Genomic DNA, 19976 nt, shown 5'->3' on the forward strand with positions numbered 1-19976 from the left:
GTTTACCTTGCTATACAGCCAGTGTTAGGCTGCTGACGCTAGTATAGATACTTTTCTTGGTAATATTACCCTTAATGTGAGGTACATTTGTAAGTTGAGTGAACTATCTCTTAAACCAACAAGCTATATCACACAGGACATAGGCGATGCTAGATCAGGCTGTATCACACAGGACATAGGCGATGCTAGATCAGGCTGTATCAAACAGGACAGGACATAGGCGATGCTTGATCAGGCAGTATCAAACAGGACAGGACATAGGCGATGCTTGATCAGGCTGTATCACACAGGACATAGGCGATGCTTGATCAGGCTGTATCACACAGGACAGGACATAGGCGATGCTTGATCAGGCAGTATCAAACAGGACAGGACATAGGCGATGCTTGATCAGGCTGTATCACACAGGACATAGGCGATGCTTGATCAGGCTGTATCACACAGGACATAGGCGATGCTAAAGCAGGCTGTATCACACAGGACATAGGCGATGCTACAGTTGAAGTCGGAAGTTTACATACACCTTAGCCAAATACATTTAAACTCAGTTTTTCACAATTCCTGACATTTAATCCTAGTAAAAATACCTTGTTTTAGGTCAGTTAGGTTCACCACTTTATTTTAAGAATGTGAAAATGTCAGATGTCAGTAGAGAAAATGATTTATTTCAGCATATATTTCCTTCATCACATCCCCATTGGGTCAGAAGTTTACATGCCCTCAATTAGTATTTGATAGCATTGCCTTTAAATTGTTTAATTTGGGTCAAACATTTTGGGTAGCCTTCCACAAGCTTCCCACAATAAGTTGGGTGAATTTTGGCCCATTCCTCCTGACAGAGCTGGTGTAACTGAGTCAGGTTTGTAGGCCTCCTTGCTCGCACACACTTTTTCAGGTCTGCCCACAAATTTTCTATGGGATTGAGGTCAGGGCTTTGTGATGGCCACTCCAATACCTTGACGTTGTTGTCCTTAAGCCATTTTGCCACAACTTTGGAAGTATGCTTGAGTTCATTGACCCTTTTGCGACCAAGCTTTAACTTCCTGACTGATGTCTTGATGTTGCTTCAATATATCCACATCATTTTCCTTTCTCGTGATGCCATCTATTTTGTGAAGTGCACCAGTCCCTCCTGCAGCAAAGCACCCCCACAACATGATGCTGCCATCCCCGTTCTTCACGGTTGGGATGGTGTTCTTTGGCTTGCAAGCATCCCCCTTTTTCCTCTTAACATAACGATGGTCATTATGGCCAAACAGTTCTATTTTTGTTTCATCAGACTAGAAGACATTTCTCCAAAAAGTACAATCTTTGTCCCCATGTGCAGTTGCAAACCATAGTCTCTTCTTTTTTATGGCGGTTTTGGAGCAGTGGCTTCTTCCTTGCTGAGCGGCCTTTCAGGTTATGTCGATATAGCACTCGTTTTACTGTGGATATAGATACTTTTGTACCTGTTTCTTTCAGCATCTTCACAAGGTCCTTTGCTGCTGTTTTGGGATTGATTTGCACTTTTCGCACCCAAGTACGTTCATCTCTAGGAGACAGAATGCGTCTCCTTCCTGAGCGGTATGACGGCTGCGTGGTCCCATGGTGTTTATACTTGCGTACAATCATTTGTACAGATGAACGTGGTACCTTTAGGCATGTGGAATTTGCTCCCAAGGATGAACCAGACTTGTGGAGGTCTCCAATTTTCTGAGGTCTTGGCTTATTTTTTTGTTGTTGATTTTCCCATGATGTCAAGCAAAGAGGCACTGAGTTTGAAGGTAGGCCTTGAAATACATCCACAGGTACACCTCCAATTGACTCAAATGATGTCAATTAGCCTATCAGAAGCTTCTATAGCCATGACATCATTTTCTGGAATTTTCCAAGCTGTTTAATGGCACAGTCAACTTAGTGTATGTAAACTTCTGACCCACTGGAATTGTGATTAAGTGAAATAATCTGTCTGTAAACAATTGTTGGAAAAATGACTTGTCATGCAAAGTAGATGTCATAACCGACTTGCCAAAACTATAGTTTGTTAACAAGAAATTTGTGGAGTGGTTGAAAAACGAGATTTAATGAATCCAACCTAAGTGTATGTAAACTTCTGACTTCAACTGTTTATCACACAGGACATAGGCGATGCTCAAGCAGGCTATATCACACAGGACATAGGCGATGCTACAGCAGTCTATATCGCAGAGATGAGGAAGTGATGATGACCAATCAAATACAAAAATAATGATAATTGGCTTTCCTTGGTTTACAATAAGATCAATCGACACCATTTGCAGCACTGGAACTGCATTATTTGCTGAAACATTGAATTAAGCCTATAGTATCTTATTTCCAACATTCATCCAATTTGTGTAGTACTTTCAGAGCTTGTACAAATTTGCTCGTTTGATCAAAACCCAGTCCTTATTTCCTATACTGCCATCTGTCCCTGCTGTGTGTGTCTTGTTGAAACCAATGGCAACTACTTGTATGAAAGAGAGGGCCACTCCGGTCTGTGACATATGTGAGGATGAAGGAGAAGCAGCTGAAATGTCTTGAAACACGTTCTGGATTAGGCGTGATGGCACGTTCTTCCCTCTGGTCTAACTCTCCCGAGGTCTCATGGGTCTTTGGGACTGTGCAGTTAAATGCCAGGGGCAACGATCACTGTTCTCTTTTGGCACACCTCTGGCAGCTGCAGTTTCATCAGACACACAAGTGTTTGTTTATTACAGCTAAACTTTAAGTTCTGGAAATTACGTTTTGAGGAGTTTTTTTGTTGTTGTGAGAAATAATCAATCTCACCACTATAGCCCTTTAGTAAGCAAAAGCAAATGGTGTTAGCAGTCAGTGGGCAGCCCTGATATAGGGCATTGATGTATAAAGATTTGTCGTACTATAATTAAAAGTGTAAAAATAATACCTGAAAACCTCTATGCGACATCACACACAGAAATGAAATATGCACAATTCAAATGTCACGGTGGAGATTCACAATTTAGATGATTAAATTAACTGCTGCACAGTATTTGAAGCAATACAACAGCGACACTGTCTTTACTGTCAAAATATCACACAAGGTTTCAAAATTACATGGGGCGGGGGGGGAATGTAAAGGTAACATCTATAATTGAGTCCTCCGATATGGTAGATGCTCCTCTATGCCCAACTCATAGGATGATTGATGCCACTTAATTTGCTTGTTGAGTAATTCTACCCTGGGTAAACCCAGCCAAGGTCGTGCCAAAGCATGTTGTAACCTTGTGATTAGTTTCCACAATGCCCTCCATATTTGGCGCCCAACCCAGTGCAGAAAGACGATGCCAGCGGCTGACATAACTGATGTTTGATCTGATAGCCCATAATGAGCTACTAAAATGACAGCCTGGCAGATGTTTGAAATGAATGCCTGTGTAAACCATGCCACCCGTCGTGAGATTGCTCGCCGGCAGAGAAATAGCAGGGCCTTGGCAAGGAGGAAGAGATTCTGCTCATAAGATGTCAAGTTGTCTGATATGGAGCGTCAGCCAGGAATGGCCTGAACAAAATGGTGGAAAACTTGCCTGTTTTGAATTGTCTAATGATGAACTGTTAAACAACAACCAGCACAGAACTATTTGGTTTCCAGACTCATGGTAGTATGCGTTTTAAATATTTCAAAGCATTTGGTTAAACACTATTGTTTTTCCTGCTAAATGGGGCATTCTTTAGAACCAATTTAGGAAACTGCATCTGTGTGTGAAACTATTACTCTGGCATACTTGGGTGCTTATTTTATGTAGTCTTTTTTTCACTCTGAAGGAAATAGCTTTGTTGGTAAAAAAAGAAGCTGTATTTAGCTTTGCACTTGAAGTAGGCTCATTTGGATATTTTCAGGAGGATCTGTTTCTGAAAACTGCTCCGATTTCCTTTATATAGCTGGGAAACGTTGGGTTGAAAGCAACAGCCGAGTCACTGGTTGCAACAATGATTAAAACCTGAAGATTGTGAGAAAGATGCACATTCTTTGGGATTGAGTAATCATTTGCAAAATAACTTTGATGACCCAATTTGTAGAATGATTACATTATTGTCTTTACTTAACTTCATTCTTCTCCGCTAGCATAGTCTGTTGGGCGTGAGGTCAACCGTCAACATTTCTTCACCGATTTATCAAAATGTCAACCTTTTTAGATGTGCTTTCTGCCAAATCTAGGACATGGGCTGTCTTTCAGCCACATGAGCCATTGGAACCATATCAGTCAAGGAGCATATATCCCTGTAACCCTGGCAAACCTCAGTGCTGCTGACTGGGAGAGGACTGTTTCCATGTTGTAAAGTACACTCGGAAAGCTGGGCAGATGTCATTCACAATTCCACATAGAGATTTTTACAGCCTCCTCTTCCCCCCCCCCCCCCCACCCCCATTTTGAGGGGATTTCACTGTTAGTCTACACCTTTTTGTTTATGAAGCATGTGACAAATTAATGATTTAATTTATTGAAGACTGATGTATGAAATTTTTCTGACAAATTATTACTTTTTGATAAGACTTTCAGATACAATAAAGAGGGGTTAAAAGCATGTCATCAAAATACTTGCACATAAACCCTGAATAACACACTCCCAGAACTGCTTGGGTTTTGTGCGAATGATAAGTAATGAAATAAGAGTAATCGCTCATGCAGTGTATAAAGTATACAGAAAGTAGTGGTCTACTGTTTATCTCCGTGCCATCCCTTCATGCTCCTCTAAAATGACGATAGCATGTGAAATGGACAGCGCAACCTCAAGATGAAAAGAACCCTGTCTGACAGAGCCAATCACAACTATGCATGGCTCTCATTGAACATGAGGTAAACCAATGGCTGCTCGCAGGCCACAATCAAGGGAAACCCACACAGACTGATTCCAGGACAGAGAGGTCACGAGCAGGGGAGAAGTGCTGATTTTACACTTCGCCACTCAAGAACAAGCTCAGTCAGAGCCGTTTGAAGAACTAGGGACATGAGTGATTGTACCTTTTTTGAGTCCCTCTGTGGTAAAACAATATTTATTGCTAGATTTTTTTTGCCCGTTGTTGCATATGAACCCTTTCCTCTCAAGGGTTGTCTGGAGAGACTTGTTTTAGGGACAATTTTAGTCTATTGGCCTGCCTGGAACCAATGTGAAGTTGCCTGGTGACACTCCTGAGTGCTCTGCAGAGAGAACAAGTGGTTCTTGTTATGAGATCAGAATTTGTGTAATTAAATTTAAGTCCATATGCTTTTCATTAAGCTCCATCTCTTTCCAGAGCCGAATTTAGAAGTCCCACAACATTCCCCGAGCACCAAAGGCTTTTTAGATTTTATGTAATATAAGAGAAGCGTGTGGAATTTACTGTGGAGGATAGATTGAACTTCAGTACTACACACACTTCCCACCAATTTAGTTTGTGAGAAGAAATAATTACTTGGTTAATATGCCAAGACTATCAACATTTGAGGTCTGAAACACTGCCGGGTTGCATGACTGTGAACGTCCCAAGCCTCGTCTCCTAAACATTTTTCTGACTTTCAACATCCTCTGCTCTTAACGTTTATTGTATTTTGTCCCTCCTTGTGTGCTGTTTTGGTAATTGTTTGTTTGTCGGGGGCCCCACGCTTTCTGTGGTACGCATCAGTCGCTTGCACTTCTCACAGCATGAGGTCAACACTGGCAGAAAGAGAAAGAACTGTTATGAGCTGAACATAACAGTAGGACAGTGGAAGGGAGGACAGTAGCAGGTGACCCAACTGTGATTTGTGACTAGATTTAGAATGCAATGCAATTAGCCCCCCCCCCCCCCACGGGACAGCTAATTGCATCGCATTCTAAATCTCACAGCGAAAACACATACTCTGTATGGTCTTCCATGTCCGAGCTGCCTGCGGCAGATGCCATACCGGAGGGGAGGGGGGGGCATAGTTGAGATGGGTGGTAACCTGGCTTTGGTGCATCAATTGTTATTTCCCCCTCTGAAAACAGGGAGTAGGCTACTTTATCACCTTCAAGCCAGTTCAGCAAACAGTAAAATGAAAGCCCTAAGGCTCACATGAGAAAAGTGGCTGGACCCCTGACTCTTCCAGGGCCGTAAACTTGGCCCTGGACTCTAACGATGGAGGTACACAGGAAAGGTTTTATTTTCTTCTCCAGGAGCATGTCAAATTAGGCATAAGTAAAGGCTTTGATTTCTGGATCAGATAGAAAATATGTCTTACAAAATGTAAGACTTTTTTTCCTTGTAGATGTTATCAGAAATGCATCAAAACCCCTGCCAACTACTATCAACACACAAATTGTTTACGTTCTAAAGTTTAAGAAATATTGCCTTGTGCCTCTTCATTCCGTAACCAAAAACGGACATCTTTAAGATATTTTAATGTCTTTCCCTCATGAGGGTGGATAATGAAAGTTCACAGAATTAACAAGTAATGGTAGACCTACCAATTAATTATATTGATTTTACTAATGTCAGTTTTTTATTTGAATTATTAAGTGAATAAAATTTGTAATTGCATTACCAGATTGGTAACTGAATTACCAATAACATCAGTAATGGAATTACTGCAACTGAATTGGCTACAATGGGAAATCATAATAGTCACAAATCACTGTCATACTGTTATGTTCAGCTCATAAGTTTTCTTTATGTTGTCTAGTGATGAAACACCTCTCTCTCACATACAGTGTCCAGTTAATGTCTCCCAGCTCTTACTGGCACTACCAATGAGCCCCCTGTAACCAGCATCCTAATGCACCGACCGACATCGAACATCCACGGATGTTGAAAAGTAGTTTAAATTTAGTCAGTCCACCCTGGCCTTGATGTTTAACATCCACAGACAGACCGGACTGAACCTATCATAGATGTATGTTTCGCAAGTTTTGATAGTACAGTTAGTAGGGCACAGTGGAGTATAACTACACATTTCAAGACCCAAAGAATAGCCCGCTTTTACACAGGACAATTCATGTGTTTATGCTGCAGTCCGCCCACACACTAGTCGCTGCTCAACTCCATCGTAAATTGTTGGGTTTAGTCGGCTAAATATAGTACAGTAGAGAACAGTATATTGTACTGAACTGTACTCTACTACAGTGTATTCTACTGCAGTCTACTGTGCTGCGTGCACTGTGATGTCCAAACTTGTGAAACATGAGGGGAAAGGGGGATACCTAGTCAGTTCTACAACTGAATGCCTTCAACTGAAATGTGGCTTCTGCATTTAACCCAACCACTCTGAATCAGAGTTGCAGGGGGTTGTCTTAATCGACAACCACGTCATCGGCGCCCGGGGAACAGTGGGTTAACTGCCTTGCTCATGGGCAGAACGACAGATTTTTGCCTAGTCAGCTCTGGGATTTGATCCAGCATCCTTTATGTTATATGACCAATGCTCCTACCTGCCAGAATACCGACATTCATATACATAATTATGCTTTTCTGTAGTACAGATCAGTCTAATTCCATTATCAGGTGTAAATCCACTTCACTTACTGTAGTTCAATAACCAAAATAGATTTTTTTCAAACTCAAGGTGCTATGTCATAGCTGACACCCCATTCTTTCTGGGGACATCTTTAAATTTGAATTCAGAGCAGATATTTAAGATTTTTCCTGGAAACATAGTCGCATAAAAACCTGAGATTTTACTGTAATTCTGTTAAAAGTTAGCATCTGTACAGTTCTTACACTAAATTCGTTTTTTAATTTTTCAGTGGAAATTGTTAGTATTGACTTTTGCGTATTGTTTGTTTAACTTTGAAATGGCGTAATTCCGTTACCTTGGAATTGCCCCTGTAAATCCATAATTTTCGCCAATGGCTCAGAAGTGTTGAATTTCTGATTTGTCGTTGCCCTTTTTTTTTCTTTTTTTTTTTAAATGAATGCCCCCCCTCCCTTGTAAATGGTTGGAGCCATGCTTAGTGGGGAGTTGTAAAGTCAACCACTCTTGGTATGTTCCACTTAGTGGCAATTTGGGGGAGGGGGGTGAAGCTTAGGTTGTTTAATTTGTTTTATGTTACAGCTCAAATTCATTAGTCTTGGCTGTAGTGTTTGTGTCTTAGTCGTGTCATGTAATTAAATACTTTTACATTCATAATCTCCACCAAGAAAATGACCATGTATGGCCATATCTCTGCGCCCACCTCCCTCCAGCTGTTTTGTCCCTTGTATGTGCAGTGAAGGGGCAGGGGATTCTCATATATGTTTTGGCGACAGATGAGTATCCATCTCACAGCTGGGCCCCTGCGTTAAATGAAGGCAACGGTTCACCAAGAATTTAAAGTCTCAACGGCCTCTGATACAGTCTCATGCCATGGTCTCTGTGATGACAGAAGAGACAGCTGAAATGCAAACTCAAAGAACTGTTCCATCCTAGGTCTGGGCGCTATATCGAATTAATTCCAGTTAATGTTTTGGTACGATATTCCAAATGCCTGTATTGCAAGAATCAAGTTATTTTGTATTTTTTGTTTTTGAGCATTTTATGTTCGCTTGTTCTCATGTCGCCTTTTTGTTCTCATCTCCTTCGCGAGAAGGCAGGCGGCAAGCTTATTTTGGGCAAGAGTGAAACCTCTTGCTTCGCCTTTTCCTGTCTATTTACGCACACACACCAAGCCCCTCCCCCTGCCACACCAACACACACCAAGCCCCTCCCCCTGCCACTCCAACAAAGTTGAGAGATCAATTCTTCCTCTGACGAGCAGTTTAAACTCGCTATTTGCATTTGAGGTTTGGTCAAACAATCTGTCAAATGGACACAAACGCTTAGACACTATTTTTATTGTAATAAAGAAGTTAACCTTTCTAACGATACCTTTTTTATGTTTCAACTACCGTACTCAAATTGCATGCAGAGCAGACACTACTAAAACAGGAGTGTCAATGAACATTGATTCTGGAAAATGAATGCTCAGTTTAGCATTTTAGCTAAAGACTGTTATACTATATGTGTAGTCTTTATTTATTTTTTTATAAATTTGCAATAAGCATTCAAACACAATTTATATAATTAATTGGCAACTTGTTCTCATTCTGAGAAATAAGGTAAACCACTTGATTTGAACATCTGAACAGTGGACAGGCTAGCAAGCTGTTCAAACAGGTGGGAGACAGACAGGTGTGTTCATAACAATTCAACTGTTCTGCCTTGTTACCTAGCAAATAGATTCACGCCGTGAATTCATTCTATTATTGCTGACTGTTTTGAAATGCGGTGTATTTTACCTTTTTAATTGTTCAATGCTTATTTAGAGAATATAACTACATTTCTTCATCAAAACTGTGTCTCATCAAAACAATTGTCAATGTTTTTTTGGTGAAGAAGTCTTAGTTGCCCCATTAAACATCTAGCTGAGGATTATTGCGCTTCAATGAGCAGTATTTCTGTAGTTTTGACTAGAGGTCGACCGAGTAATCGGAATGGCCAATTTTTTTAAATAGGGCCGATTTTGAAGTTTTCATAACAATCAGTAATCTGCATTTTTGGACACCGATTATGGCCGATTACATTGCACTCCATGAGGAGACAGCGTGGCAGGCTGACTACCTGCTATGCGAGTGCAGCAAGGAGCCAAGGTAAGGTGCTAGCTAGTGTAACCGATGTGAAATGGCTAGCTAGTTAGCGGTGGTGCGCGCTAATAGCATTTCAATCGGTGACGTTACTCGCTCTGAGACCTTGAAGTAGTTGTTCCCCTTGCTCTGCAAGGCTTTTGTGGCGCGATGGGTAACAATGCTTTGTGGGTGTCAGTTGTTGTGTGCAGAGGGTCCCTGGTTCGAGCCCAGGTAGGGGCGAGGAGAGGGACGGAAGCTATACTGTTACATTGATGCTGTTGACCCGGATCACTGGTTGCTGCGGAAAAGGAGGCAGTCAAAAGGGGGGTGAGTGTAACTGATGTGAAATGGCTAGCTAGTTAGCAGTGGTGCGCGCTAATAGCGTTTTAATCGGTGACGTCACTCTCGCCGAGACCTTGAAGTAGTTCGCGCGATGGGTAACAATGCTTCGAGGGTGGCTGTTGTCGATGTGTGCAGAGGGTCCCTGGTTCGAGCCCAGGTAGGGGCGAGGAGAGGGACGGAAGCTATACTGTTACACTAGCATTAAACTTATCTTATAAAAAACAATCAATCTTAACGTAATCACTAGTTAACTACACATGGTTGATGATATTACTAGTTTATTTAGCTTGTCCTGCGTTGCATATAATCGATGCGGTGCCTGTTCATTTATCATTGAATCACAGCCTACTTCACCAAACGGGTGATTTAACAAGCGCATTCGTGAAAAAAGCACTGTCCTTGCACCAACGTGTACCTAACCATAAACATCAATGCCTTTCTTAAAATCAATACACAAGTATATATTTTTAAACCTGCATATTTAGTTAATATTGCCTGCTAACATTAATTTCCTTTAACAAGGGAAATTGTGTCACTTGTCTTGCGTTCTGTGCAAGCAAAGTCAGGGTGTATGCAGCAGTTTGGGCCACCTGGCTCGTTGCGAACTGTGTGAAGACCATTTCGTCCTAATTAATTTGCCAGAATTGGACATAATTATGACATAACATTGAAGGTTGTGCAATGTTATTAACAGCAATATTTAGACTTAGGGATGCCACCCATTAGATAAAATACAGAACGGTTCCATATTTCACTGAAGAATAAACGTTTTGTTTTCTAAATGATAGTTTCTGGATTTGACCATATTAATGACCAGGAAAGGCTCGTATTTCTGTGTGTTTATTATATTATAATTAAGTCTGATTTGATAGAGCAGTCTGAATTGCTCATAAGCATTCATTCAAACGGCACTTTCCTGCATTTGCCAGCAGCTCTTTGCTGTGCTTCAAGCATTGCGCTGTTTATGACTTCAAGCCTACCAACACTAAAGTACCTATTAGAACATTCAATAGTCAAAGGTATTTGAAATACAAATGGTATAGAGAGAAATAGTCCAATAACTACAACCTAAAACTTCTTACCTGGGAATATTGAAGACTCATGTTAAAAGGAACTACCAGCTTTCATATGTTCTCATGTTCTGAGCAAAGAACTTAAACGTTAGCTTTTTTACATGTCACATATTGCACTTTTTCTTCTCCAACACTTTGTTTTTGCATTATTTAAACCAAATTGAACGTTTCATTATTTATTTGAGACTAAATAGATTTTATTGATGTATTATATTAAGTTACAACAATACTGAATGAACACTTATTTTAATTGTCATTATTACAAATATATATATATATATATATACACACACACACAAAAAAAGCAGATTATTTTTTATATATCGGCCGAATAATCGGTATCGGCCTTTTTTGGCCCTCCAACAATCGGCATTGGCGTTGAAAAATCATAATCAGCCGACCTCTAGTTTTTGACTATAATCACGAAAGCTAACATAAATTTGTCCAACGTTAACTTGCTAACGTTAGCTGAGCCAGTCACTGAAATCATCTTTGACTGAAATGGTGTTGCTAACTAACCAGCTACTTAGTGCTGCACACAATGTTGACTCTCCAGGAAGTTACTGTAGCTTGTACTGCTAGCTAATGCTTACATTATGAGTTTTCATGAAACAGCTGTTCTTCTGCCACGAGTCATTGCAGTAGCTTCCCGAGTCAGCTGCTGTGCTCAGCTGACCCAACGATACGATTGCGGCTAAACATGCTGATCCTACGGACTGATTTCTGATATCTCAGTTCTTCATAATTGTGGGGCTGCATGTCTACAACTTCAGGGTCATTTAAATAGGCTATTCCAAACTTTTCTGTCATTTATGTCAGTAAGGTAGCTATACAGGTGATCAAGTCACTGCACTGGCAACCAACGTCCTTGCACAGCCTTTGTGCAGGAGATAGCCACCGGTTTTATTTGAAAAAATGTGCTAACTATTAAATCCCTGTCAACATTTTGCTAGCTAGTTATTCTTCCTATTTCATGGAAAGTCATGCAAGAGCGCAGTGATGTCAAATTAGTAACTGTTTTGAATTTTTTGAATTGCGGATGCTCAATGTTAAAATTTGAATGAGTTTCTCATCCTACACGAGAGACCGGTTGAGGAACGCGCATCGCGGAGGAGTGACGCCATCTGACGTGAGACATTGACTGTGTGCCACAGACTGACCAAGATTCTGCATGGCCTAATGTTCTCCCAGCAACCAAATCACTGGTATCCTGCACCTCTGCATCGTGGCCCCTATCAGATTGGATTTAACACCAGCCCCCTCCAGGTCTCCCCTGTTGTCTGTCAATCAGGACTGTGTCATTAAATGGAGGGTGACTTACTCCTACTGCACTGTCCCAATGGACTGCAGTCCCGCACTGGTTAATCTTAGTATCTGTAGGCATTTCAGAGCGGGCACCTGTTTAACCATGTCCAGCTTGACACTGTGTCCCTCGACTTGGGAGCAGCTGCACAAACACCTTCCTTCTCTGCCCGGGCCCTCCGCTTTGCCTTGTTAACCCCCACCTACCCCCTTCGACTGCACCCCTCCACACAACCCTTTATATGGCAGTTTGTCTGAGGGGTGCAGGCCCAGTGTGATACCCCAGGCCCAACTGCCTTGCCTGACTATTAGGCCGTTCTGGACTATTAGGTTACCCCAGGGAAATCAGCAGCTGAAATTGATAAGTGCTCTAATAAATTGCCTTTTCGCCCTCGACAGCCACGTAGCTCGATGACTTATTTGTTTTTTTTGTATGCTCCCATGGCATAATATCAAATTGATGAGATGAGGACAATTGGAGATTCAGTTTCCACTGTTGTATATTTGCATAACGATGCTCCTCAGCCTTGCGAACCGTGGGTATGGTGAAACATACCTTAGTAATAATTGTGGCAAGCTCGAATTTCTGTACAAGGCTGTTGTCATTTATGGACCCCCCCCCTCAGTGTCCGGTGGGTCAAATCACTCTGGTCATATTTCACAGGGTGGTTTTGTTTTAACCATGGCTCAATTTAATGCTTGGCTCCTTTTTAGTGGACAGATGGTCCAAATCAACTCTACGCCATTGTTAAATATGAGTCTGCTTATATCCATGCATCCATGGAGTCATCCTTACCCCTGATATATAGCATCGAAATTGGTCCGTTTGAAATTACATTGTGGGCTTCCTCTGTTGTAAGGTAACATTCTCATTTTTATTATGCAGTTTGCCATTGTGGTCTCTCCCAGCCGTCTTCACATTCCACAGCATTCTGTGTCTTGTGAATTAAACCTAAAATGTTTCTGTGCCAATCTTTCCTGCCTACTGTCAATAGTGCTTGGTGGGAGGTCCCTGCATCCGCAACCAAGCCTTGTAGGTATCTCAAATGGAACTGGTCACAGACCCAGTATCTTTACACCAGAGGGTCATTGACCGCTGTGCATCAAAGCCCTCCTTTGTGAGAGAGAAGGACAAACCACAGGAGCTTTTTGGCACTAACAGAGCCAAGTTGAACTTTGAGACTAGTAGGGTACCACTATACGAGCTGGAAGAGAAAGACCAGTGCCCTAAAGCTCCTGGTGCATAACTTATACCGAATGGGCTTATATCGATTGACATCAACTTATTTGCATCTTCAGGTTCACATGAATATTTATTTAGCTCAATCTTGGGAGGTAGGTTATGTTTGATCAGATCCCAGATGTGATGTAATGTGCAGCGTTTTATGCAGCAGCAGGTTCCATTTGTGGTTCATGTTTCAGCCAATCAGGTTTGCTTACACTCGGTTAGTATAGTTCCACTGCTCCAGTAACCATGAATGCCACCTTTGTCACTTCGAACTCTAAATTCCTGCCCTTGAATCAAGGAAGAGGTTTAGGAATGTTCCAGTGCCAGGCATTTCTGTAGAGGCTAGGGTCCTCACCTAGATACTGATTTTGTAGACACTTTAAATGTGCAAGATCAAATCAAATGTATTTATATAGCCCTTCGTACATCAGCTGATATCTCAAAGTGCTGTACAGAAACCCAGCCTAAAACCCCAAACAGCAAGCAATGCATGTGAAAGAAGCACGGTGGCTAGGAAAAACTCCCTAGGAAAAACTCCCTAGAAAGGCCAAAAACCTAGGAAGAAACCTAGAGAGGAACCAGGCTATGAGGGGTGGCCAGTCCTCTTCTGGCTGTGCCGGGTGGATATTATAACAGAACATGGTCAAGATGTTAATGTTCATAAATGACCAGCATGGTCAAATAATAATAATCAGTAGTTGTCGAGGGTGCAACAAGCACGTCCGGTGAACAGGTCGGGGTTCCATAGCCGCAGGCAAAACAGTTGAAACTGGAGCAGCAGCACGGCCAGGTGGACTGGGGACAGCAAGGAGTCATCATGCCAGGTAGTCCTGAGGCATGGTCCTAGGGCTCAGGTCCTCCGAAAGAAAGAAAGAAAGAGAGAATTAGAGAGAGCATATTTAAATTCACACAGGACACCGGATAAGACAAGAGAAATACTCCAGATGTAACAGACTGACCCTAGCCCCCCAACACATATACTACTGCAGCATAAATACTGGAGGCTGAGACAGGACTCTGAGACAAGACTCTTGCCATTCCTGATATCTCAGAGAATCTCATGATTTTGAAATTCTGTTGAAAATAAAGCCTACTGGACTCCAATGGTCCAACATGATGTTCTGGTAAATGTACCATGTCTGGTCAAACAATTCTTTACATGAAACAAATGTTCTAGGCATCATCTTTCTCACAACCTAGCTTAGCTACACTCTGCACAGTTGATTCCATACAACATGGCGAGTCACCACATGTCTGTTGATTTAATTTCTTTGGCGAGTAAATTTCCCCAGAGTCCAATCAGAAGAGACAACAATGGCGACAAACAGACTGACGGTGCACGCTGGAGGTCACACGAACATTCACCCTGTTTATTTTCCTGTGGAAAAAGTGCAGGCAAGATGTACACATACAACCCCCGAACTGTCCACTGCATTTTCATGCGAGGAAAGAAGACACATTTCCCTGATTTTTAAGTCAACACTGCTAGGGGGACCATGCAGGAAATGTTCGATTTCTCTGTGGCCGCTAGTTCACCACTTCTTATGATAAAAGTAGGCATCACCATTCTTTTGTTTTCTGAGAGAACATCCGAATGAACTCTTATCTTTAAATAGAAGAGGTCATTTATTGAATAGCCTAGATTTTGGTTTGTTTATCAATTGCAATGGCTCTTGAATGACACCATCAACAGGCTCTTTTTATATATATTTTTGTTTAAAAAAAATCTTTAAAGGGTGGATCAGCTTTAATATTGCGGATAGGTTGTTGCTTCCATCAATGCAATTGCCTGTGTCATTTCCAATCCCCCATATTTTTGGGGGAAATATATATATATATATATATATATATATATATATATATATAAAACACACACAGAATTGAAGTCGGAGGTTTACATACACTTAGGTTGGAGTCATAAATACTTGTGTTTTTTAACCACTCCACAAATCTCTTGTTAACAAACTATAGTTTTGGTAAGTCGGTTAGGACATCTACTTTGTGCATGACACAGGTAATTTTTCCAACAATTGTTTACAGACAGATTATTTCACTTATTATTCACTATCACAATTCCAGTGGGTCAGAAGTTTACATACACTAAGTTGACTGTGCCTTTAAACAGCTTGGGAAATTCCAGAAAATGATGTCATGGCTTTAGAAGCTTCTGATTGACTCAAATGATATCAATCAGCCTATTGGAGGTGTACATGTGGATGTATTTCAAGGCCTACCTTCAAACTCAGTGCCTCTCTGCTTGACATCATGGGAAAATCAAAATAAATCAGCCAAGACCTCAGAAAGAAAATTGTAGACCTCCAAGTCTGGTTCATCCTTGGGAGCAATTTCCAAATGCCTGAAGGTACCACGTTCATCTGTACAAACAATAGTATGCAAGTATAAACACCATGGGACCATGCAGCCGTCATACCGCTCAGGAAGGAGACGTGTTCTGTCTCCTAGAAATGAATGTACTTTGGTGCAAAAAGTGCAGCAGCAAAGGACCTTGTGAAGATGCTGGAGGAAACGGGTACAAAGTATCTATATCCACAGTTAAACAAGTCCTATATCGACACAACCTGAAAGGCCGCTCAGCAAGGAAGAAGCCACTGCTCCAAAACGCCCATAAAAAAGCAGACTACGGTTTGTAACTGCACATGGGGACAAAGATTGTACTTTTTGGAGAAATGTCCTCTATTCTGATGAAACAAAAATAGAATTGTTTGGCCATAATGACCATCGTTATGTTTGGAGGAAAAAGGGGGAGGCTTGCAGCCGAAGAACACCATCCCAACCGTGAAGTATGGGGGTGGCTGCATCATGTTGTGGGGAGGCTGCATCATGTTGTGGGGGTGCTTTGCTGCAGGAGGGACTGGTGCACTTCACAAAATAGATGGCATCATGAGGAAAGAAAATTATGTGGATATATTGAAGCAACATCTCAAGACATCAGTCAGGAAGTTAAAGCTTGGTCGCAAATGGGTCTTGCAAATGGACAATGACCCCAAGCATACTTCCAAAGTTGTGGTAAAATGGCTTAAGGACAACAAAGTCAAGGTTTTGGAGTGGCCATCACAAAGCCCTGTTCTCAATCCCATAGAAGATTTGTGGGCAGAACTGAAAAGGTGTGTGCGAGCTAGGAGGCCTACAAACCTGACTCAGTTACACCAGCTCTGTCAGGAGGAATGGGCCAAAAATCCACCCATCTTATTGTGGGAAGCTTGTGGAAGGCTACCTGAAATGTTTGACCCAAGTTAAACAATTTTAAAGGCAATGCTACCAAATACTAATTGAGTGTATGTAAACTTCTGACCTACTGGGAATGTGATTAAATAAATAAAAGCTGAAATCATTCTCTCTACTATTCTTACATTTCACATTCTTAAAATAAAGTGGTGATCCTAACTGACCTAAGACAGGGAATTTTTACTGGGATTAAATGTCAGGAATTGTGAAACTGAGTTTAAATGTATTTGGCTAAAGTGTATGTAAATTTCCGACTTCAACTGTGTATATACCTTTTTTTTTTATTATTCCCTGCAAACCCTGCCACTTCTCCCCCAATTGGAGTAAACTAATAAACAACACTTAGGCTTCTACCTTCACTTTATAAACAATCTATTTTACATTAGTTATTTTTTGTTTTTAGTCCTTCCTCTATTTCTGATGTCCATCCAGTTTGATTTATATTTGTAACTGTGCTATTTCACAAAAGTTTTGAACCTATATACATTTGACAGACCCTGTATGTTTTACATTGGTTGTCTTGTTATTAGTCCCACCCTTCAGCTCCATTCAACAGGCTCTGTTTTTACACTTGTTGTGACTTGTAGTTTTGAATAATGGAGGTCTGAATAGACTGAATAGCTGTAGCCTACATTGCAGCAATGGCTCCCTATTCTCTAGTCTGTTCAGTTCTTCTGAGTCTTGGTACCCTCTTAATCAAGAGTATTCCCTGAGAGGATCCTGTCTCCATGGCAGCAACAGGCACAGATAATGGCTTGTCCTGCCCCTCTGGCTGTGCTAAGTTTGGAATGTGGCCTCCCCTGTAGAGGAGTGAGCTAGACCGTGGTGTGTGTGTGTGTGTATATCACACACAGTCTAGCTATATATATATTAGTGGATCACAGGATGTGGGAGAGCTAGTACAGAGCCAAAGAGATGAGTCTTGGGGGCATTGTTATTGGGCACCAAGGGCTACTCTCCTTTCTGTAGTCTCAATTAGACTCCACTAGGTACTTACAATGATAGAACCACTCTCGAAGCAGTGAGAACACAGCGTGTTGTGTACTTCCAGTGTGTAATTGACTAGAGTTGTGTGGCTAACAAGGCTGTGGGCTTTTAATTTTGGATGGACAGAGGGGGAGCATGATAGCCCACCAGAACAAAGTCATTGGACAGGTCATCATTGTAAATAAGAATTTGCTTTTAATATACTTCAACTTTCTTTTATTAATACAGGTAAGTAAAATACATGCATGTTCAGACACTTAATCGGTGTCACTTTTGCCGAGTAACCCAGGAGTCCCATTCATCCAAGGCTGAGGGGTATGAATGAATACCTCATCCTCTTGAAGCCGGGCAGATGCCACTCCGCATTCCATCCCCTTCGTTGGTATGCGCTCTCGACCTGTGACGTGTTGACATTGTGTCCATGTGTATTAAAAAGAGACAGAACTAGGTGCAGCCGCATTGGGCACAGTTGAACTGTTTTGTTCAGGATTTGCCCCCCCCCCCACACTTTGTAAAACACAGCAACCTCCACACCAACAGAGGCCAAATGCCAAAGTAAGGTGGTATGCATGCCAGGGTGGAGTGAGGGGGGTCAACTAAGTGATGGCACAGTGCCCGCCTACCTACAAAAACATTAGGGGAAAACACTATCAGCTCAGTTGAGTGCCAGTCATTCATCCTTTCTGCTCATTAAAAGTGTAGCCTACTTGTGCTATTTATTTATTTGTATTTAATTTTTTTCTCCTCCCCCTTCTGCTCCATGGGAAAGAAGAGGCTTTATTTCCCACTCCCACTGCAGACTGTCCCGCTCCCAGCGTGGGCCTTCGCTCGGCCTGGGCCCCAGTAACCAGTCACTGGAGCGAGACAGACTGCCGTCTCGGTCTCAGGCAGTCGTCTGTCTGGATGAATGGGCAGCTCTGAATTCCAGACAGGCCCTGCCAATCACTGAGGATCAGTGGCACTCTATTCAACGTCTGGGACATTGGGAGAAAAACAAATCCGTCATTGAAATTCATACTTAGTGTTACTAGCATTTATTAATTTGACGGTACACACTTATTATTCTAGTAGTTTGACTTGAGCCGCTTGTGTAACTCATTTTTTATGCACACATCTCCCATTGACATCAATTAATGAGTTGCGCTCAATTTGGAATCTGGACATTTTGAATGCCTCTTAAACAAGCCGAAAGGACAACATAGTATTGTTTCAATGTAATGAGTGGCAATGTCCTATAGGGTGTCCTATAATGGCTTATACTGCACCCTTAAAAGGATAGTTAACTTTTCTGAATGTTTTTGTTATTTACAGCTCACCTAGGGTGTTGTGTCATCCAAACCACTTTGAAGTTCATTGGTGGGGTGTTTAGCAACATCCAAAATCTCCTGGCCAGCATTTGTTGTGCATGTAGCAATGCAAGTGGAAACTGATGATCTTGCAGGAGACGTGGTTATTATTTGGGATGACAGAGTACATACCTGGCATGTCACTCAGCAAGAGGAGGGAGGCCGAGGAGTTATGAACCATGTCTAGAGAAACTGGGGCCCACGGTCTGTCTGCCGCACACCTGGGTGTTTGTCTTTTTGTCTGTCTAACTGCAGCACACCTGGGTGTCTGTCTCTCTACTCCCAGCTGCCATTGGACAACTTCATCTTTTCAAGGAAGAAAAATAAGATTTAATTTGTATGTGCATTAAATACAGGCTCTGTTGCGAACCAAATAACTTTTGGGTTTAGCGTTACACGTCAGAGCTTAACAACTAATTCCTTCTAACTTTTTCTCTCTTCTCTCCATCCTCCAGTTCTCACTGTTCACGCCGCCTCCTTCCACTTCATCAAGGAGCCCAAGTCCCAGGATGCCTTGCACGGCCGGAGTGCCATGTTACGCTGCGAGGTCAGCGACGCGGAGAGCGTGAGTTACATCTGGCTGCAAAACGGCGATGCGGTGAACGACACGGAGCGCCGCTTTCGGGAGGGAGGCAACCTCAAGTTCACTGCTGTAGACCGCGTGCTGGACGCCGGGACCTTTCAGTGCCTGGCTGCCATCAATGCCACGGGAGAAGAGGAGCACTCCACCGAGGCGTCCTTCAACATCAAATGTGAGTTCACTTAAATACTACTAAATTTTACTTACTTAATTCTCATCAATGTAAGCCCTTAAATCAGTGTTTTGCGTTCTCATAACCAAAATACTGTAAATAGATGTGCAATTGTTAAATCTATACAGATGTTTCCGATATTGATATGACTCAATCTAG

The 19976-nt window shown here is 41.9% G+C and overlaps 1 protein-coding gene across 1 annotated transcript in view; it reads left to right on the forward strand.

Moving 5' to 3' along the window:
• The window catches only part of LOC106564807 (inactive tyrosine-protein kinase 7), a 39445-nt gene that overhangs the window by 2944 nt on the left and 16525 nt on the right, over window positions 1–19976 (forward strand). Inside the window, exon 2 of the mRNA XM_014131224.1 lies at window positions 19521–19817. Within this exon, the coding sequence (XP_013986699.1) occupies window positions 19521–19817 (297 nt within the window). The remainder of the gene's footprint in view (window positions 1–19520; window positions 19818–19976) is intronic.

This window comes from Salmo salar, chromosome ssa12, assembly GCF_905237065.1.
Source record: "Salmo salar chromosome ssa12, Ssal_v3.1, whole genome shotgun sequence".
NCBI lineage: Eukaryota > Metazoa > Chordata > Actinopteri > Salmoniformes > Salmonidae > Salmo > Salmo salar.